The sequence below is a fragment of the Alligator sinensis genome, unplaced genomic scaffold (genome assembly GCF_000455745.1).
Source record: "Alligator sinensis unplaced genomic scaffold, ASM45574v1 scaffold277_1, whole genome shotgun sequence".
Classification (NCBI taxonomy): domain Eukaryota; kingdom Metazoa; phylum Chordata; order Crocodylia; family Alligatoridae; genus Alligator; species Alligator sinensis.
This window is the reverse complement of record NW_005841899.1, coordinates 2,479,001-2,501,394: the sequence shown is the minus strand read 5'-3', so window position 1 is coordinate 2,501,394 and position 22,394 is coordinate 2,479,001. Positions and strand designations below refer to the sequence as shown.

General features: G+C 41.6%; 1 protein-coding gene across 4 annotated transcripts in view; it reads left to right on the top strand.

The window, feature by feature from the left end:
* The window catches only part of ZRANB3 (zinc finger RANBP2-type containing 3), a 91,193-nt gene that overhangs the window by 19,292 nt on the left and 49,507 nt on the right, over window positions 1–22,394 (top strand). For 3 of the 4 annotated variants that reach the window (XM_025197588.1, XM_006018385.3, XM_006018384.3), the window contains exons 3-7: window positions 11,033–11,051; window positions 12,339–12,517; window positions 14,487–14,718; window positions 17,710–17,795; window positions 21,818–21,989. In XM_025197588.1, the coding sequence (XP_025053373.1) occupies window positions 11,033–11,051; window positions 12,339–12,517; window positions 14,487–14,718; window positions 17,710–17,795; window positions 21,818–21,989 (688 nt within the window). Of the gene's footprint in view, window positions 1–8,889; window positions 8,936–11,032; window positions 11,052–12,338; window positions 12,518–14,486; window positions 14,719–17,709; window positions 17,796–21,817; window positions 21,990–22,394 lie in introns of those variants that run through there. The other variant, XM_014517295.2, reaches the window with a different exon arrangement.

Below are 22,394 nucleotides of genomic sequence, written 5' to 3'. Positions count from 1 at the left end.
CGGCCAGCCATGAGCCTGCAAGTGGCTGCATCAGGGTCCAGAATCCCAGCTAGCTCATTGCCATGCACACCCTGGAAATCACCACAGGGAAGGGGCCAAAGCTGTGCTCCACTGCTGCGGGGGTATGCATCCACATAACCTAGCATTCACAAGGGGGCAGGGTAAGGGGGGCATATCCCTATCCTGCTAAGCCCAGCTGTGAAGGGCAGGGCAAGCTATGTGAGTGCAGCAGCCCCACACAGGAGGGCTCTGGCTGGGCAGCTCAGGGCTCTGCCACCTGCATCTGCATCTCCTGAGGATGGGGCAGGGCAGTCCTCAGCCTGGCCATGTGGCCAGGGAAAAGTGTTTGTGGGTTGGGGTGGTGCTACAGGGGCAGTTGCCCCAGGCAGTCCCAGGAGGTGCTCCTTCTGGTGTTCCTTCTGCACCTGAGCACCAGTGGGGTGGGCCAAACCGCACTGCTAAGCCCTGTTCTCCCGCAGCCCTGAGCCAGGAGCCAAGCCACTGCTGTCGCTGGTGCTGTGGGGTAGCACAGACCTTGGCCATGGCCCTTATCCATGTCATGGCCTGTGCATGCTGGGCACTGGCCCATCTGTGCTACCCTTGTGCATGTGGCCAGTGCCCAGCATGCAGTGGGGAAGGGGCTGCCCCCTTTACCTCCCCATCCCTGTGCCCCAGCCCCTTCCCCGCTGTGCTCCTGGAGGTATGCTTGCAGCCAGTGCCGACAACAAGCGGGGCTGGGGCTCCAGACCCCAGTGCAGCCACTTGCAGGCTTGTGGCAGACTGCTGCGAGCAGCCCAAGGTCCCTGCCAGGTGACAGGGACCTGCCCAGATCCTGGGCTACTAGCAGCAGGCAATCTCAAGCCTGCAAGTGGCTGCAGTGGGGTCCAGAGCCCTGGTCCCGCTCATTGCTGGCAACAGCTGCATGCGAACATCGGGGAGCATGGCAGGGAAGGGGCCGGGGCTGTGGTGCCACAACAAGGATCAGGTTCCTCACGGTTCCCTCACCATCCACCCCTGGCATGCCAACATCATCAAAATGCAGGTTGCCGGGTTTTTTGGCACTTGGCCTGAAAATGTTGCCACCCCTGTTCTAGAGTCTTGGGGGTGGTTTTAAAGTTGACTAGGTCTAGGACAGAAGGAAGAGAAGGTCTGAGAAAATTGTCAGAGCAAGAAAATGATGAGGTAGGGGAAATACCAGGCACAGGGTTCATTTTGGCAAGGGAACAGGCTACAAGTAGCTGAAGTTTGGTCTTTGCATCTCATCAACAGGGGTCCTGATTTTTCTCTGTTTAAAAATCTCAAACTCCCCTATTTAAAAAAATCCCGGAAATTCTCTGATTAGAATCCCCAAAATACCTCACTACCCACCCACAGCCTCCACACTCGCAGCTCCCTAGCCCTGACCGTGCACCTCACTCCTCATCCACAGCCCCCTGCCCCGCCCAGCTGCCAGGGCTATGGGGCCAAGGACCTGGATCTGCAGCCCCCTGCCTGCTGCAGCAGCGCCCAAATACCGGCTGCCACCTGTGGGGGGTGGTATCTGCTGCAGCAGCATGGAGCCTAGCTTCCTGTCCCCCACGGACAGCACGGCTGGAGTGGAGCCTGTGGGAGAGGGACAGGTGCGGGCTCAGGGCTCCTCACCCTGCTGACCTCCCCATGGTTCTCTGCAGCTCAGCGGGTGAGACCTGGCGTGGCAAACAGAGCGGGGTAGTTCCAAGCTTGGTGCCGCTGCCACGAGTCAAGAGCTGCCATGGTGAAGCACCCCCTACCCACGTGGCAGCAGCGGAGGTGGCGGTGGTGGAGTTGTGCCTCCCACTGCTGCCAGGTGGGTAGGTGGCATTTTGCTATGGAAGTGTGGGGCTCACGGTGGTGGCATTGAGCTTCCCTGCCCAGCCCTGTTCTGTCTTGCCATGCCAGGTCCTGCCTGCTGGGTCACAGAAGCCCAATCCAGGGGGCACATGCCCCCCATGTTCGCCTTGGGAGTTCACGCAGCAGTGGGGAGTGGAGAGCCAGCCCCCCCTGCCACCTTCTGGACAAGCCGCCCACAGCTCTGTCCTGTTCCCCAGCCAGACCCTGCGGCCACGCATTCTGGCCCTGGGCCCCAAGCATCGCTCCGGCCGGGCAGCCCCAGCCCTGCCCAACTCCCTCTGTCCCTATGGGGGCCTCAGTTCCTCCTTTCTCCTCCCCACAACTACTTACCTGCAGGGAGCTGCTTTCCAGGATGCCTGATGGCCATGTGCGTGTGTGCTGTGCACATGCACATGGTGCCCCCTGCCTGACTGCCCTCTGCCCACTCCCCCCAGTCCTTTGCAAACTGGAACTCTGCCTGCCTGCAAGAGTAAACCCATCATTTTCTGCGTTTTTCTTTTTTAAAAGTGAAAATCCAGGTTTTTTTTCCTTGAAATGAGAAAATCCAGGTTTTACCCCAGTTTTTCATGGCGAATGGAAAACTTGGATCCCTGCTAAATCATGTGTTGCTTAAATCATGGTTTAAGTGTTGAGCCAAACCTGTCTGAATTCACCAGTTGAAACAAATGAATGTTGGTCACGTACCTACTTGAGCACTCTTCAAAAAAAGAAAACTGCCAGAGTTGGTGAACTTTAAAGTCTCAGAAGCCAAGTATTAAATGATTATAAAGATTAATTGTCCTCTCATTAGACCAGTGGGGACCAACCTTTTTGGTAGGTGTGCCACAAGGTAAGCCTTGTACCTTCCCTGGCTGCCACTCTCATCCTTTTTCCCTGTCTGATCTGCTACTCTGCTTTCTGCTCCTACCCAATCTGTTGCTCTGTTTTCTGCACCCCGTCCTACCTGCTATTGTTCTCTCTGCTTTCTCCCTGATCTGCTACATGCCATATACACCGGTTGCCCTGCCATGTGGGGCACAGATGCCTGGGTTGGCCACCCCTGCATTGAACTCTGCTTGACTGGGATCTTAAGGTTATATAGCTAACGTGTTCAAAATTCCTAAGATAGCCTTTTAAACCAAAGCTTGACCAGCTTAGCTCACGTTACACTAAACCATCTTGGCTAGCTTTTTAGAAGGTTAGTTGGTTAACATGGTAACACACCTTCAAATTCTAATCAAAACCAGGTGTTAAAGGTGGTGACTCACCATCCGGATGGGGAGTACTGAAGAGTATACTCACTGTCTGCACCATATCTCTTATGTAAGTGGCAAGTTTTCAATGCTGTCAGTCTTAGTACATCTTATTTGTACTAAATAGACTCTTAAAATGCCCATTATAAATCAAGAGCAAGCCATATCTAGTTTAAACCATTTGCGGCTCTATTTCTGGGGAAGTAACTAATTATTTTTGCAAGGAAGTCATTTCCCTTTGTTCTAGTTTTAGGACTGCATGCTGTGATTACTGACACACAAATGTAATGGCTGCTTGCGCAGTTTTATATAAAAATGTACTAAGTTCACGTTCCTTAAATAACCCATGGGTAAGATGTTAGTGCTAAAGTGTTGGCTTGTGAGTAGGAGGCAAATTATATGTTGTAGTGTTATATAAAACTGACTCACATGAGTAGGTGAGAATCCCAAGAATATCAGGACACCCACACTAGCAGAAGCAACATGCAAGCTTCCTTTGTACAGTATGTTCTAGCAGACTGCACGAGGCTTGTGTTCATTAAAGAAAACTATATTATTTTTCACATTTAAAAAAAAAATCTGTACTATTTAACTAGTTTAAGTGCTTTCTTTAAAAAATGTACATAAAAGTATAGGTCTTATCTTTGAGCTAATGTACATGCCACTGTATTTATTCATTTTTATTTTTCCCTTTAGGGACGTATCTTATTAGAAGTAAACAGGTGCTTGATGTGGGTAACAGTAAAGGCAATAGCTACATTTGCTAGGTTAAAACTTTATAAGAATTAAATCACAGTTATTAGTCTAGGTCTATTTTGGTAATTCATTGGAAAATCTCTTATGATATTTCTGTAATGCCTTCATTGCTGGTGCCAACCTCTGTAGGTGTTAGATGCCTCTACAATGGAAATCTTTATCTTCTAATCACTTTTATTTTCATAGTGTTCATTTGACTGGAATACATTTTATGTACCATATTTACTCGCATACCACATGCACCCCTCAATATCAGCCCTCCAGAATTGGGGTTGTCTCTTAAGTGGGGAGATGACTTTTTTTTGCTGGTATAGAAGCATGCCCATGCTATCCTCTGATGGCTGCCAAAATAGCTGCCATTTCTCTGGGACCCAGGAAGCAGAAGGGGCAGAGTTCAGTGTTAATGCTCTCACAGCTGCTAAGCAAATGTCAGCATCTGTTGACTGAGCGCTGTAGTTTGTCTGAAGCAGCAGTTGAGCTGGCTCAGGGGAAGTGAGCTGCTACATGCAGTCTGTCGGATCTTGATAAGGCTTCTTATGGGGAAACGAGACTTATTTACATAAATTTATATAAAGCATTGTTTACAATGAAGGAGTAGCAGTCTTGCTCCTACCCTTGCACAAGGGTCTGGAGCAGGGGTGGGCAAAATGCAGCCCGCAAGCTGAATGTGGCCTGCCAGGCCATTCTATCCGGCCTGCGGGGGGCCCTAAAAAATTTAGAAAATTAATATTTATCTGCCCCTGGCTGCCTGCCATGCAGTCCTTGATGGCTTGCCAAAAGTAAGCGGCCATCCACCCAAAATAATTGCCCGCCCCGGTCTGCAGCCTAGCCTTGTTGCTGTCCTGGCACAGCAGGACGCTGCCTCTTGCCTCACCCAGACTGTCTCCTAGGCTGCAGCACTTCTTGGACACTTTGTCACACAACTGGCCTTGACTCTGGAAAAATCTTTATTTCTACATTCTTCTTTCCAAGAACAAGGTATGTGTGTCATGTGGAAAGGGGCAGTATTTGAGAAAATACTTGGGGTATCTTTTTCATAATATGAATGGTATGTTCGTCCTGTCAGATGTAAGTAAGCTCTTTCTGTCATGAGCAAGACTTCAGAAACAATCTCCCTTCTTTTCCGGGATTAGCCCTACTGTTCTTTCTTTGACCTTGCCACCTGGTTCATAGTTTCTAAGCACAGTCCAGGATTCAATGCTTGGAGGGCCAGCCAGCCAGCATCTCTTACTCACTGCAGGTCACTCTCTTCCAGAGAACTGCGTCATCCTGGCATGCTTCCGAACCTCCCACCTCTTGTTTTGGTTGCTCTCTGCAGCTGCTTTTCAGCTGAGCTGCAAACTTGCCTTTTGTCCTATAGCTTTTTGACATGATTATTGATTTCCCTGCCATTTTCCAGCAAAGCTTAGTTCAGCTTGGTCATGTGATTGTTCCAGAAAAATACAAGTTCAAGAATGCTCGAGCTTAAACGGAGTTTTGGAACAGAAATTACTGATACTGGATTGCAACTATTCCTACACAGGCCAGAATTCCTTGTTGAATGCCCGCAAAAATGATAATCCCACATTTTTCTTGGTTTTCCTCCCTGAGCTATGTTATAATGTATTAGTAAGAGGAACGTACTGTTACTCTATTAGTATTGCATGCTTATTTCTCAAGCTAATATTAATACATTAATATTTTAGTAAGTTTACAAATTTCAGTTTCCAGTGCAATTAGTTCTTTATTATGTTAATTTTAAATTTCTGTCCTTCCATTTCCCTTGTACATTTTTTTTTTAATCAAAAAAACTTTGGTGTACCAAATTGTATAAATATAGCATGATTCACTCTGTCCCTGGAAATATGGTCCATCCATCCATTACGATGATATTCACAGAAGTAAAGAAAGCTAAATCTGCACATCTGGTACATCGAAGTAAGAGTCTAGGTATCGGTATTGGAGTAGCAGGCTTCTTGGCTGCACATTATAAAGGTTCTAATCCTACCACTGGGATCTTCACGAAAGTAAAAAATCTTATTTTAACCCAAAGAAACATCATCAAACTATGATGTTGTCTCCGGACTGTTACCGAAGAGTGTGTGGGGCAAAGATACCTAATATTATCATGATTTTCTGAAACTTTCGGCCATGTGGGCTGAGCTTATAACAGGATATGAAACTGTTTGTTATATCAGTTTTGCATTCTTGGATATAATGATTATTAAGGTGTCATATGAACAGATGGGATATGAATGATGAAGCTCAAATTGAGTAACTACCAGTTGAGAGGAAATGACTAATTGAACTTCAAAGAACAAGAAGTCTGTCTTCTTGCCGTCAAAATATATGAAGAAAATACAGATTTGTACCTTCAAATGTATTTGAAGGTCTGCTGCTTCTGCTTTGATAGTATGTAATTTTTTATGTTCATGCTGGCAGCTTGTCTGCTTGCATTAGTGTAGGAGACTGAACTGAAATGAAATCTTTTACTGTATTTTCGCGAATAAAAGACGAGGTTTTCTCCCCCAATCACCATGGGGAGAAAGCCCCTTGTTTCCTTATATGCAAATATAAAACAGCATATGTCAAACAAGCTTTAGTTAAAGCACCCCTGCCACCATTTTTTAGTATGGGGACACTGATACATGTGACACTGGAGTCTGCTGGAGCACGGTATGTACCACATGCCAGCAGACTCGATTAATCAAGTCTGCTCCGACGCACTGTAAGTGCGTTGAAGCAGCCTCCCTGCACATGTATAGGAGCCCTACATGTCCAGCTAAACCCATAGTGAGATTAAATTAAACAGAGCAAAAGGCCTGAAAAGAAACATTATACAAAAAGCCCATAAGATAGAAAATTCAGATATACCATGTCATGGCTTTGTCTTTAAAATGTTAATAGTAGTGATTGATATAACCACAGGTATTAGATGTAGTTCTGCAATAATAAATACATTTGTGTTAAGTTTCTTAGACAAGGGTGCTTTGTTTTGACAATTTGTCTGTGAAGACCATAAACCAAGCTGAAAAGAAAACATGACAGTGGGAAGCAGAATTCCAAGATGATGAAGAAAGGAGATAAGCAGTCCCTTCTTCCAAAATTATAATTTTCACAAGGACATAAATACTATTTAATTGACACTTTTCCAGTCCGTAGAAAAACTGGTTCAATCTGGTTCCTGAAGTCTCAATACAACAAGGAAATCTAAATCAGCCAATTAAAAATGTTTTTTTTTTTAGAATAAGCCAGGTATAAATATATGATACAGTCTGGAGAGAAAATTTGGGAACTCAGCAAATATGGGAAGATCTACTACCTGTCTAGATGCCACCATCTTCCCTGTGCTAGAGGCAGTATAGGTAAGAATCTCTCCTGCACTGTGTTGGATACCTGGATTGACACTGGGATAAGTGTTTGTTCTTGTTCTCTAGGGTCTAAATAGTAAAAGGTCACACTGTAGATCTGTCTCTTGCCTCTTTTATTAGTAGCTAACCTACTAAACTCCTGTAATCTAGGTAACAACGCACAGGAAGAAAAAATCAAACTGCACATCACATGGAGAGATGCAAAAAATGGGGACTGTGGACTCGCACAAAAAGCGGAGTAGTATTTAACGATAGGAAAATGTGATTATAAAACCAAAATGTTTGCATCAAGATACACTGTAAACCATACTGTTGGAAATTAAATACCCTTTTCTGAAATCTCCATCTTTTATCTGGGTCATATTCATTCTGGATTTCCATAGAAATTAATAGTCCAGAGAAGCAGATCATAGTTGCAGTACATCTCAACCAAATCATTATGTCCAGGATGCAAATGAATTAGGGCACTTCACTAAAAGACCTCATGCAGAATTGTTTTTCAACGTATGTCTGTGTATGTATAGATGGATACACAATTAAACACTCGAACTCTAGGTAGAGAATAATCTGTAAACTATCAACGATAGCTTTTAGCACCGGTCTATGAAAGAGTTCAAGAATTATCTACAGTTCTCCTTATCATGATTCCTGACACCTCAGCACTTACATCTTTGGTTAACTTTGAACATATGTTTAATCCCATTCAGATTTTCTCTGTATTTATTTGTATGCTAGCATTCTGAGTTGGTTGCTTGCTAATAATAGAGCAAGCAATTAATATAAATATAGATGCATCTTTGGGGGAGAGATGGGAAGCAGGTAAGAGTGGAGAGACTACGTGAATAAGAGCAGGAAAGGAGACTTGGATATGGAAGGCAGTGGGTGGTGGGGAGACTGCAGCCCTAATCTTAGTTTCTGTTTGACTCTTCCAAATTTTAAGTTGTATATGCTTTTGTATTTTCTTGAAACCTTAGAAGTTACATTATGCTTGAACTTGCTGCAAATCACATACTGGCGAGAGAAAAAAAACGAATTGCCAGTTTAGATAGCAAAAGCCCAAATGTGAGTTGTCCCACCAGTAAGGTTAAAGTTTGCTTACATACCATATGCGGTTTCCACCCAAAGATCAGCTCTCCAAAACTGGGGAGTATATTCTTAATCAGAGAAGCTAGAGGCATGAAGATACTGTGTTGCAAAATGGCTTCCAGCTCCTCTATTAGCAAGCAAGCAGAAGAGGAGGAGTCCCATGTTAGCCCTTTCCCAGCCACTCAGCTTGGTGGCTGTGAGAGAAGCTGGCAGTAATTTTGCAGTGCAAAAATCTTTTTGGTATTCTGCATTCCAAAAACAAGGTGCCTGTCTTTTTTGGGGGCATGTAGTATGCAAGAAAATACAGCATTTGTCAATCCTGGTAAATACTATGAAGTTACAAGAGTTCTGGGGTTTCAGTTAGGGTGTTGGACAGACTTACTGTTTCAAGCACTTGCAATGCTTTGAAATGCTCCAAAAAGCAAGTGTAGTTGCCGCTAAAGCAGTACTTCAAAATGGGCCTTGGTAAAAAGAGGAACATCTTTTGAAGTGCTTCAATTTAAAGTGCTTCCTAAAATATCTGCACTTTTCAGTCATCTTCTGGCCTCCCACAGTATTCTTTTCTCCTTCCCCACCACCCCCTTGCTGCACCTGGCTGTCCTCCGGAGCTGCTGGAGGCCGAGGGTCCCTCCAGACATGCAGGTAAGGGCACTACAGTATCTAATGCGTGATCCACAAAGTCATGCTTCCTGCCACGCCACACATACATGACAGGAAGACTGATTGTGAGGTTGCGCATAAAATCCTATCATGCCTTATTCCCAGTGCAGAGGAAGCTTGGGATCACTATCCCAGGCTCACCCTGCATCAGCAAGGAGTAAGCTCCTGCAGCTGGGAGCTCCCTCGGCTGACAGGACTGCCAACTCCAGGGGTACATAGGGCTCAGCTGTTGGGGCTCCCAGCCACAGGGGCACATCTGGCCACATGTTCAGTTAATGGCGTGGTAGGAACCAGCCACAGACTTCTTACACTTTTTTTTTTGTGGAATAACTTGGTGGCTTATTCCTCATTTTATTGTGCCATTAATTGATTGAATGTGTGGCCAGATCACAATTTAGACATGGTTAAGTGGTTAATCATGTCTTAAGTGTAACCTGTGGTAGGGACCTGAGAGTCATACAGATTTGTACTCTTCAGCCCTGTTGGCAGAAGAATGCTACTGCTGTATGTCTTCTTTAGCATTTTGAAGGACCTAAAGTTGTGGGTCACACATCTCCATGATGCTGAAATGTGCCAAGTTTGAAACACTCTGGGATTTGGGGCATTTTGAGGATATGTCTGTCCATGGCCACAATTTGTGCTTGAGGCTGTTCACTGCGATGGGTTTTTAGATAACTGAAGTTTCATACCTCACAGTGCTCTTGTAGGAGAAAGAGAGCTGGGTTTCTACCCCTCATGGCTTGTCTGATTCTTGCTGTACCCATATGAGGGAGGGAATAATCCACACTAATCTTCCCCTCCTGTTGATGGTTGTGAGAAAGGCTAAGAAAAGTTAAGATGGATTGGTCCCTGCTGCTTTATTTTTTTTTGCAACAGATGTGTGAAGTGTGTGTGTGTGTGTGTGTGTGTGTGTGTACTTATTGTCAAGCAGTGTTCAAATAGTGGCTATGAAGTTGGATGCTTCTGTTAATTTCTTTTGTTGATTAGAAAATCTGTGTACCGAGAGAGATACTTGGTGCTGTTGCTCTGCAGGTTTGGAAAGATGCAACTGCATTTGTTTGCAGCTGGAAAGCTACCTCTGCAAATATTACTTTTTTTTCTTTTTGAGCGGGCTTTATCTCTGTAGAGTTTAGGTGTGTTAGGCTTTTGTGCTTGGCATGTGAGTAAGTGGACTTTTCAAGCCAAATCTGGCATTGTCTCCTTATGTTATCATCATATATCTTAATATTGAGCAAAACATCCAATTGCTGAAATAAGCATTTGTCTCAATCAGATGGTTGGAGTCAGTGAAGTTTCCTGATCCATATCTAAGTTTAAGAGCAATATAAAATGGTATATCAATCATGATTTTTCATTAGATTATAGGCTCTGTCTTTGATATGTACTAACCTGTACAGCATGGGACTGTGACAGAATATAGATCTTTTAAACAAATATTTCAGGAGTGGAACTGTTACTGGTCTTGCACAGGTGATTCTACGTAGGTGAATTGTGAGTTTGAAATATCCAAGTTTCCAGTGCACAAGTTTAAATTAAGATATGTGTATTGAAAATGGAAGTCAACTAACTCTTCCTTCCACTTTAGTCTGAGAACAAATAAGATAGCGTGAACTGGTGTACTGTGATTATTTGGACAGTATGATAAATAATCTCTCATCAGAGATGCAAAACGCTGCTTAATTCTGTATGACAGACATTCAAATAGAAGATGTTCCTGTGAAAATCTGTGCAATCCTATTTAAATTGTAGTTTTACACAGTATTTAATCTGACACTATATTGTACCTGATTTAATATACGGTTTTAAACTCTTAAACAATGCAGATGAATTTGATAAATACTTTAGAGGAAACGGCTCTAAAATATTTACAGCTGGTAGTTTTTATTATCATTTTATCAACCCTTCATTTTCTGATACGTTTCCATAATAATATAGGTAAGAATAAGGCTAGTTATTGTTGTTAATCTATTAAGCTGTTACAAAATTTGTTTGTAAAAGTAGAGCTATTAATAAACAGTTTGTAAAAAAAAAAACAACAAAAAAACAAAAAACGTTATATCTCTTGTTTTTCACATTTAGGTGTATGATTGCTGATGAGGTAAGTGATGTTTCATCTCTTGTATTGTTTTTGTTGTTAGCATTTAGTATGTTGCTTATTGGAGGGGTAGATTGGGGCTAAGAGAAACAGTTATTACGGTGCTCCTCAGATACACAGAAGGTCTGTAAGCATGGAAATTTAAAGTTGAGATTATTCAAATCAACCTTAAACCAGGCTGAGTAATCTCTTTTGTTTTTAAGATGAGGTTTTAATAATTGTATCAAATGCAGGTTAAATATCTTGTGCTTTAACTTTTTCAGTGCATTTAGCAATTGTATATTTTTCTAGTTGGCTATTTTTAAAACAGGAGTAAATTATCTTTTAAAATCAAGTGACATTTTTAAACGGATAACTGTTCTAAATGTGAATATTAAGTGCAGCAGAGCAAGTGCATGAAAACATAAAAATAATACATCATTTTCTGATTAAAACTTGTTTAATTTTTCAGGGAAGTGGGAGAGTAATACTTCTTAAAATTAAAATCTGTTTGTGACAATGTGAAGTGCACTATACAACTAACAATAAAGCTTATACTTTTAAAAGCAGTTTAGGGAAGAGATTCTAATAGGTCTGCATGGGCTCTCATATTTTAAGTTGGATAGAGATTTTTTTTATATTGTGTTGTTACAAGTGACTGATTGCCCAGATATAGATTGGAGAACAAATGTTGCTGATGATGAGAGGAGCCAGTTATTCCTGGATGTGATAGCTGATGGATCTTCATTAAATAATAGTCAGTGAACCAAGGTGATGCCATTTTAAACTTGGTTTTGGGTAAACAGTGATAACATAATAGAGCTGGTTGTTGAAAACAACCTTTGTCCAAGTAAGCACAAGTTGATTCAGTTTATATGAAATGGAGGGAAGAACAAGAAATGCAGAGATGCTAATGAGCTTGGTAAGCTTAACCTAGCAGGCCATGGACAAATGAAAATACCCCAGTAAACAGAGGACTTATCACTACTAGTTCAAAAAGCCAGAGAGGAGAATTAGGGAAGATGCACTCCGTAGCCCAGAAAGTTAACAAATGTAGGCAGTGACGAATGGATGAGGCAGGTATATTGTCTATGGTGGATCTCTCAAACACTCCTCATTTATACAGCAAGTGCTAACCCAGAAAATGTTACTTATTCCAAACACAGCAGTGTGTCAAAGAAAGACCATTTCTTGCTTAAGGAAGTCCCAAACCATTTAGAAGTCAAGGTCCACGAGATACATTTTAAGTTGTGAATGCAATTCTCTGTGGTTCTGTGAAATTATAGCTTCTTTCCATGTGTTTTTTCGTAGATGGGGTTGGGGAAGACAATTCAAGCAATTGCCATTTCTTACTACTATGACAAGGAATGGCCTCTTTTAATAGTAGTCCCTTCATCTCTACGGTACCCTTGGATTGAAGAGATGGAGAAATGGATTCCTGAACTCTGTCCAGACGATCTTAATATTATTCAGAACAAAACTGACATTGGGTGAGTACAGCTTCTTACTCTTCCATAGCAAGGCTCTACTTTTGATTTGTTCAGTGAACTCTTAAAAAATTATACAAAATATTATGTGGCTTGATACCCAGAAAAAGCAAAAGATGTGTGTAGCTGTGAGTCAAGCAGTCTGGGTTCCATGTCAGGTTTCTAATGTGGCCTCAGGGAAGACACTTAATTTCCTATGCTTTAGTTTTTCCATTAAATGAGAAAAAGTAAAAGAGATGTTAATACTTCTTTCTTTCAGAGGAGAGATTAGAAGTTGAGGGTTCTGATTTTTGGGAAGTGATAAATATGTGCCCCCTGAAAATCAGTTTCTTTAGTGCCTGAAGTTAGGTGCATAAAACCATTAGTTGCCCTGGAGAATCTTGCCCTTTAGTTTTACATTTAATGTAAAAAATGTAACGTGAGATCCTCTTCTGGAAGATGCAATATAAGTAAGGAGATTGTTTATATAGCTATAAATATATTTGCTTCATAAAGATTACTTCTACATTTTTTGCATAATAGCTAAGAAGGAACAGGAAGGTTTATGTCAAATCTTCCTTTGCATAACAGGTTGAAGACAACATGTTCAACTATATCTGTTCCCTTTCTGTCTTGAGCTCTTAACAAAAAATACTTGTTCTTGGTTTCAATTTTTTTCAATTTCAGTATCTCTGATTTGAAGGTATTTAAAGGTTTGTTGAATTAATGATCTCATTCCAAGCCTTCAGCTTGTCTGTCACATACCTCATGTAAGTCAGAGCTCTCTCAGCATCAGGCCAGGTTATAACTGCCTATAGCAGTAGTTCTTAATGGTGTTAGACTTAGGCCACCCCTCTGAAAATGCTAGCTCTTAGCTTTCATTCATTTTTTAATGCGGAAAAATAATAAAGCAATTCTTTTATTGCAAACAGCTCAGAAAGATCAAAAATGGGTAAGAATTTTTTTTTTATATTGGATTGTTACTTGAAGTTTTTTGTTTTTTTTTTAAATCACATGTAGGTGTTTACACATCTAACAGTGCTAATATTTCATGACACCCCATGGCACTCTTAAAAAGATTTCCTGGCACCCTGGGTGAGAATTGCTGACCTAGGGACTGCATATACAAAGTTAACCTCAGCATGTACTGGTGCTTCAGTCACAGTCATCTTTGGCATAGCCAGGGAAGACTTTTAGTATAGTGGTGTGAAACTCACTTTTGTTTGTACAACAAGCATGCTCCTGTAGTGAAACAACTGAGGTGAATTACTGTAAACACAGCCCTCAATGAAACAGGGTTAAAGTTATGTTTTGCTACATGTGTATCACTATAGAACAAGGCGGCTATAAATTACATTGTAACAGCTTATGCCCTTATGATTCCATGCCTTGGTAACTGATGCCTTTGTCTGCACCCTTGAAGAGCTACAAAGCCATGCATATTTCTATTTTTTTTTCCTTTGGCCACATAGTCCTGTTCAGTTGGACAGTCATGGCAAGAATGGTACATCTAACCAGCAGTTTCCCTATGTGCAAAACTACCACGTTAAAATATTAGTGAGTGCTTGATATGCATGGTATTGCACTCTTAAAGAATACAAACAAACATATGGGATTTGGGAATCATAAAGATATAAGTTCATAGGTTTCTTGTTTGAAGAAATATTTGAGGTGGGGAAGGAATACAAATTGACACAATGCCACCAACAAAATCTTCAGAACTTGCTTGTAGGTGCATTTGCAATGGTTCTACAAATGCTTACTAAATGTATGGTTTGTAAATGTTTCAGGTGCTAGCATAATTTGGGTTAAACATCAAAATTCTGTAATATCAATAGTTGTGATAGTTGATTGTATAGATTTAGTTGCATTAAGCCATATGCACATTGAAGAGGTGTATCTATAGAACTTATTCACAAGGTGAATTTTGTTTCTTTCTGATTAGTCTTGTTGTTATAAATTAGTAAGCACACATCTGGATTCTCTCTTCCAGGAGAATATCGACCAGCAAAGTGATTGTTTTGGGTTATGGCTTGCTAACTACAAATGCACAGACATTAACAGATGCTTTGTACAAACAAAACTTCAAGGTGGTAATAGTTGATGAGTCTCACTATATGAAATCTAGAAATGCAACCCGTAGCAAGATTTTGTTGCCAATTGTCCAGAAAGCTGTACGAGCCATTCTCCTCACTGGAACACCTGCTCTAGGAAGACCCGAAGAGGTATAAAAATGGGCTGTCAAACGATTAAAACATTTTATCATGATTAGTTGCACAATTAAAAAAATTAGTCACAATTACTCATGATTTTAACCTCACAGCTAAAAACTCAAAATTATGCACAGAAAAACTCAAAATCATGCAAAATTATGCAGGTACTTTGTATGGTTACGGGGTGGGTGTGGTGTATGGGGGGGCGGGATTTGTGAGGGGGGGGCTCTGGGTGTGTATGTGAGGTTTGGAGCAGAGGGAGGGGTGTTGCCCACAGTGGGGTCTGGAGCCCAGGGAGGGGGAACCTCCGCGCACCCTGGCAGGATGCCCAGTCGAAGCAGGGTCTTTCCAGAGCTGCCCCGAATCTGGTGCATCCCCCCTGCCTGATCACAGCCCCAGTGGCAGTGGGATTACCCCACTCTCGCTCCAGTAGTGGGGGCTGCGGGCAGCCCAGGCTGGGGGTAGGTGCTCTGGTGCTGGCCCCGGCCCAGGTCTGAACTTTCCTCACTTACTTGCTCAATGGGTCCCAGGAATTCCTGACATGCTCCAGGCCCAAGGATGCCAGGCAGTCCCGCCATGGCTCAGCACTGCCTTTCCCAAACCCCTGGCACTGCCAGCCCAGCTGCTCAGGGCCCTGGATGGGGGTTGTGGGTGGGTAGGTGTTTCCCCCCTGCCTTCCTGCTGCAGCCACCTGGAGCCAATGTTCCACCAGGACCCACCCAGAGCCACTGTGGCAGGGCTGCCTGGCACCCTCAGGCCCCGCAACTTGGGCTCAGGGTAGGTTAGAACTGCCTGGGAGCTCTGGCATGAGCCACTTCCAGGCCCCTGGGTCCCAGGGAGCCGCAGGGACAGCGGCTCCGCATCCTACACTCATGCTTGTGACACCTTTTGCTTCCTGATCTGAGAGATTTCAGGACTCTTAAAGTATTTTCAAAATTCATTACTGTTTTGTAAAAGTGTCAAGTAAAAATGATAGTACCTTCTGTTATACAACTATAATGCAGTTACCCATAACCCATGCCTAGGCTGCCCTATGACTCCCCCGCACTGCCACCACTGCCCCGTGAGGCAGCCTGGAGGTGGCAGTGATGGCAGTGGGGCAAGGCAGCCCAGGTGCAGGCTCCAAAGCCACATGCATGGTTAACATGTTAAAAAAATTAATGTGTTAATTGGTCTTTGTGTTAACCACGCATGTTAACATCAATTAATTGACAGCCCTAATAAAAATTGTATACATATTCTTTTTTAAAGGATGATTCCAGTCATAAATGCAGTATTATTTTGTAATAAATGCAAGCATATACATGTGTTTTAGGACATTATCTTATTTTATGCGTTAACTGTATTTTGAAACATGGAGACTCGAATATTTAATGCTTGAGTTTTATCTTGATTTTAATTGGTGTTTTTATAAAACATTTCTGTTTTTACTGTTTTAAGTACATGAGAGACCAGTCTTCAAAGAAAGTCAGTATTTACAGTGCTGAACTCATGATGCTTGTGGGGGGTTGCCTGCACCTGGTTGCAGCATGGGCACAACTAGAAGTTGTCCGTGCCCAAGTCTGTTCCCCATTGGCTGCAAGTTGTGCCTGCGCTGCAGCTGGGGAGCCAAGAGGCAGAGAAGGTAGTGGGGAGAAGCAGCAGCAATGCAGGTGCAGCTTCTAGCTGCCCAGGCCCAGCACAGGCACAGACAAAGCCTTCTGGCTCCATGTGCCATATGCTGTCCACCCTCAATATAACATATTAGGAAGGTAAATCAGTCTTTGTAGGAAACATCTTGCTGAATAAGTATTGTTTTGCATTTTATTTGGGTGCAGTAACATGTAACCATATTTCAGCATTAATTTGTATAAATGTATATTGGGAACAAGGGATACAGGTTGTAGGCACTTCCATGTTTGGAACTGATCAGGGGGACACAGCCTTTTTTCTGAGACTATCCTTGTTTTAAAATGTGGTTTATTGTATGTTAATTGCCCCCATACACGTCTCTGAAACAAGATTGAAGTGTTAAAATAGTTTGAAAAGGCAACTGTTCACACCTAGAGAAAACAAACTTGGTGGATAGGGGATATTAGCTTAAAATGTTTAAAAGGGCAGAAGGGCAAGCTGCTGCTTTTGTAGATGCACACCTGTTATGGGAGCCAATAGCAGGAGACACTTCTGTTGTTCAACAGCTGCGGCTTGAGACCATCACCACTAACAAGCTTCAAATGCAACATTTCTTAAAATGCAATTATTTGAAATGCACTATAAAAATGCAAAGAACTAGCTATTTCTAGGAAATCATTGAAGACAGATTTCTCTTTCTGGCCCAGAAAATGTGTAGAAAACAGCAGTCTTTGACATTCTAGGTTAGCTATTGAAGGTTGTTCCTACTCTCTGAGGTGGTGTGCATGAAATTACAAATCTAAACTAAAATCATTTGCTTTGAACCAAAACTTCAAACCAAAAACTTTGGTTCTGATCTGAACACTGTCTACTTTGGTTCAAACCAAAACTTTGAACCAAGAAAATCTTTGTGCAAAATAAAGATGCAAAACGCATCTAATCAGAAGCTCTGCAAAAGCTAATATAGGTACACGAGTTGCAATGACTCAGTGAGTTTTATTGTCAGGATGCACAGTTTTTTCCATCTTGTCCTTCTCTCTCTAAGTCTTTGCTAAGCCCCGTGCCTTGGACTTGGGACCCGCACAAAAATAATGTGTACTTTGTATTACTCTCTTTAACTTTTCTCTGTGAAGTCCTCAGCCAGGTTTTTCAAGTTGCTTTGGTATACCATCTATAAGCACCTTTTTCAGGCATATTTTTATGATTCAAGTTTTATATTGACATATTGTTGCACTATTGAACAGAATGCTGACAAATTGTTCTTCGGTAAGGGGAGATTACTTTTAAATAGACCTACGCTAAAAGTATAGAGAAAAATCTGTTTTAAATGTTGTTTATATGACATGAGCATACTTACTTTAATAATGTATGTTGGTGTGGTTTTGTTTACAGCTTTTCATGCAGATTGAAGCACTTTTTCCAAGAAGATTTGGAACATGGAGTGAATATGCAAAAAAGTATTGTGATGCTCGTGTCAGGTACTATGATACCTGCCCCTTTATTTTTCTGTCAGTCTTGGGTTTTTGGGGCAATTTTTCCCACACAGGGAATTAATCAAAGAGTGTAATATACTGCATGTAATAGGTTCATTTTTTATACCATATTGCATGACCCAGTCTTCCACGAAAGCTAAGCTGGGGATGTTGCAGAGGAGTTGCATTGTCTATGCAATGTGGAGGAAAATTGTTTTGTTCTTTTGCACCTGATGAAAGACTTAGGACACCTTCTTTTGTTACTATACCTGTTTCTTCTGTTTCTCTTTTTAGAAACTATTATTTCATGTTCAGGACAGGATTGGACTGACCTTGGAACTTTACTCTCTGAAAGTTTTAGTAATTATTGCTGTTTCATAAAAAAAACTGTAAGCCTTCCGTGATGTCAGTTTGGCCAATCTATTAGCCCAGAGGTGAGCAAAATCTGGCCTGCAGGCCAGATCCTACCCGTGGTGGACTCCATTTCCAATCGGCCCCTGTCTGTATGGCTGCCAGCTGGTCTTCATAGAGACCCCAGGATCACAGGGCTGTGACAGCATGGGGCCAAGGCCAGAGCTGGGGCTGGGACAGAGCCCCAGTTTTGGAGCCCCATACTGTCACGGCCCCGTGATCCTGGGGTCTTCATGGAGACTGGCCGGGAGCCATGCAGGCAGGGGCTGCTGGGAAATGGAGTCTGCCATGGGCTGGATCCACCATTTTGTCCACCCCTGTATTAGCCAATATATGAAAAATCATGAAAAATCCATTGAAACAGGAAAAAATAGATCCTCTTTTAATTGCTGACCCTTGAACAACTCAAATAGTAATAGTTGCCATTTTTCAACTTCAGGGCAATTTGTAGGCAACTCTAGGGAGTAAAGAAAACAAATATTTTTAGTTAGTTTAAGTCTGGTTTTAACTTGGGGTTTCCTAATTCCCAGGTCTCTGGAAAATATATACATCCCATTCTTCAGTATCCAGTCACTTCTCAATCAGTGATATGGCACAATACCACTTAGGCATATGGAACTAATAGTCATTTTCAAGATGAAGCACTTGGGTGCAATCTAAGCCAATTATAACATTTTCAGAAGCAGGGAAGAGACTTGTGCAGTGTCAAGGGGTATGTCCACAGCTTGGCTGGCAACTGAACCCAGATATCCTGAGTTCCAATTAATTCTCCTTTTTCCTACCTCGTAGATAACTTGTTACTAAAGATGATCTCGTGCTCTTGCTCTCAGCATAATGTAAGAATAATTTTCTCTAAATGTGTTGTAAATATAAAATAAAAGGGGATGGATTACAGTTTTGGATTACCAAGAAGTTGTGGTTAAAATACCTGGTTTTGCAAAAATTAATTAATAAAACCATGTGTCAGGTATCCAGGTTTAAGTCGTATTGGTCTAAAGGAAGAAGCATTCAGGACTTGTGGTAGAAGTGATATCTTTTATTAGACCAACTAGATTGTTGCAGAAAAAAATCTTTAATTGCAAACTTTAGGGCACAAACACCCTTCATCAGGCATCGGAGAAAAGACTGTAAAAGTTCTCCTGGGTAGAAATGAAAGTTCACATTTCAGCGGAGATTTGAAGGTGGTAAAATCTCCTGTTAGGAAAAGTCTGAGCCTAATCTGCATATAAAATGAACTTTTCCAAACAGGAGATTTTACTACCTTCAAATCTCCTCTGAAATGTGAACTTTCATTTCTACCCAGGAGAACTTTTACAATCTTTTCTCCAATGCCTGATGAAGGGTGTTTGCGCCTGAAGGGTGTTTGTGCCCAAAAGCTTGCAATTAATGTGTTTTTTTTTTTTTTTTTTTTGGCAAAAATCTACTTGGTCTAATAAAAGATATCACCTCTGCCACGAGTCCTGAATGTTTAATAAAACCATGACACTCCACTGAGTGGCAAAGAAATGAATGCCTGGGGTGGTGTTGGGTTTTTGTGTTCATTGTTGGTTAGGGGTTTTTTGTTTCATCACTGCAGAATTAATGTAACTATGACTTTATACACATGCACACACATATTTGGAAACTTGAATTTAGGAGGAGAAGTTTCTGTTACATAAGGGGATCCATTTTGCCACCTAAATTTGCTTACAGTTGGATAACATTCATAAAAATTCATATTGTAAGGTTCTCCTTTCCTACAGGCCTCCTGTCTTATGTATTTCATCAGTATTATTAGACAAAGCTGTTTCATGGCATTTAAGTCAGATTTCCAGACAGAGATACTATTTTTTCCTTGGTGTTTTGACTGTGAATATGTAATTTTCACACCACAAATGTGCGTGGGATATACATTGTGGTTTGCTACTCAATTCTAGATGATTATTTTATTTTTGGAATGCCATAAATGTACTAAAATCAAACCAAGTGAAGGTTTAGCAAGCTTTTAATAAATAACTTTTAAAAATCATTGGGCTGAACCTAAAGTGTCCTACGATGAAAAGCCTGATTAATTATTTTGTGCAGTACTCTCCCTACATGCCCTTCTACTAAGATGTTCATGGTCACCTGTTTTTGAAGATGAGAGGTCCAGAGGGAGTTCACGAGTCTTCCTGCAATTTCTTAATTTAAATGCTTAAAACGACAACACATTACTGCTAATTGGGACAGAGAAAGCCCCTTCTATAGGTAGCATACATAGCATTTGAGAATTTTATTCAGGGGGAGGAGATTCAAGCAAATAGGATAGTCAGCATTTTCTTTCTGAATACAGTATCTGCATACACTGGTCAAACTTCACTAGCCCAGAAATTAGTTCCCCAAGTCAGTTCTAGACAGCAAAGTAAATTGTTGTTGATTAAAATCTGAGGAAGTATAGAATTTTATTCTTCCAGGCGTGTCCAAAACATTTCTATCTCAGGAATATGCTTACCCTGAGCATATCTCCAAAGGAAATGGAATATACAGTATTATTCCCTTTTTCCCTCTTATCTCCTGGCAGGCATGATAGAAAGGGAAGAGAGGAGGAAACTGAGGAGAAAGATGAAAGGGGTACTGAGTGGGTAACTTCCTGTACTCTTGTCTGCTCATAAATATTACTAAGAGGGTTTTAAAAGTGATAGCATTTGAAGTATGGACAAACATAGATTTTAGCTGCTTATTAGGACCAGACATCAGCTGTTGTGATCAGATTTATGTCTGCATGATCTTGTAGTGAACCAGGTTAGCTAAATCACTCCAACTTTGACCCTAAATGAAGCAAGTGGAAAGTTGGAGCAGTTTTGCTCCACTTGTATCACTATGGCATCCTTCAGACATCACAGTTGCATCATAACAGCATGTAGGAGTGCCCTTTGATATCGATTTGATTGTGTCTGTCTGGACGTTTGGAGACCCAGAGGTTCCCTGCTAGCTAAATTTTTCAGTGGCTTAAAGGAAATGGATTCACTAAAGCCCTTGGTGAGAGTAATATTTTTCTTAACCATTTTGTCAGCCTTTGGAAATTCTCAAGGCAGTTACAGGAGTAGAAACACGCATGGTGATCATCATCCTTTGTCCTGGCCATGCTGCAGTTACAGTGCTGTATGGTTGATAAAGTATTGCTTGTTGATTCACAATGCACTTAAGACATAGTTCTGTTCTTCTTTTTCAACTATGGTAAATCAGCATTTTAGCATTCATGGGATGTGTAGGGTTGTCTTGATGCTACTATGTTAATTGACTGTTCCCCTGGCTAACTGCCTCTTTGTTATAACGTTAGCTAGTATTACATTTTAAGGTGTACTCATCACAGTACTCTTTTCATAAATATACGGGTTTATGCATTTTTTCTATGCACAGAAAAGGAATTTTTAAGCAACTTGAACCATGACCTTAGATTTTCTTCCCCCTACATTTTCTGTCACTACCTATCCTTTCTCAGTCAGGAAAAAGCAGTTTAGGCAACACTTGAGGATTCCACTGGGAGAGCCAAACTCAGCCACCGGCTTCTTTCTCCTCACTGTAGGAATTCCCTGGGCAGAGGACGTGGTTTTGGGGCAAGGCTTGTTTCACTGCTAATCTTACCTTTTCATTCTCAGGTTTTTTGGTAAAAGAGCTCAGTGGGATTGCAGAGGGGCTTCAAACTTGGATGAGTTGCACCAGCTGTTAAGTAATATAATGATCAGACGCCTAAAGAATGAAGTTTTAACTCAGTTGCCTCCCAAAATTAGACAGCGTATTCCTTTTGATCTCCCAGATGCTGCTGCAAAGGTAATGATTCTTATTTAGTTTTTTTAATGATCTAGCACACTTATTGCTAGCAGTAATATCTTCCTAATTTCCCTTTTCTGTCTGAACTATTTTAATGATTATATTTTACATAACTCATGTTTTTTACATGCACATGCATGGGTGCAGAGAAATCTCTTTCACAAACCAAAAAGTAAAACAATGAGATATAGGTCTTATTAGAATGAATTTGTTGTGGCCCCATTTTTACCAATGGGAGGTGAATGAGTATGAACAATTAAGTGCATCCTGTAAGTCATGAAAATCATTACCTAATATACCACTTTTCTGTACATTCCATACACAAATGCTATATTAGAAAGTTTGGGTTCAAGTATGTTGTTTGAAGTATGTAATGAAATATATATTTTTACTTGTATGCTTCTT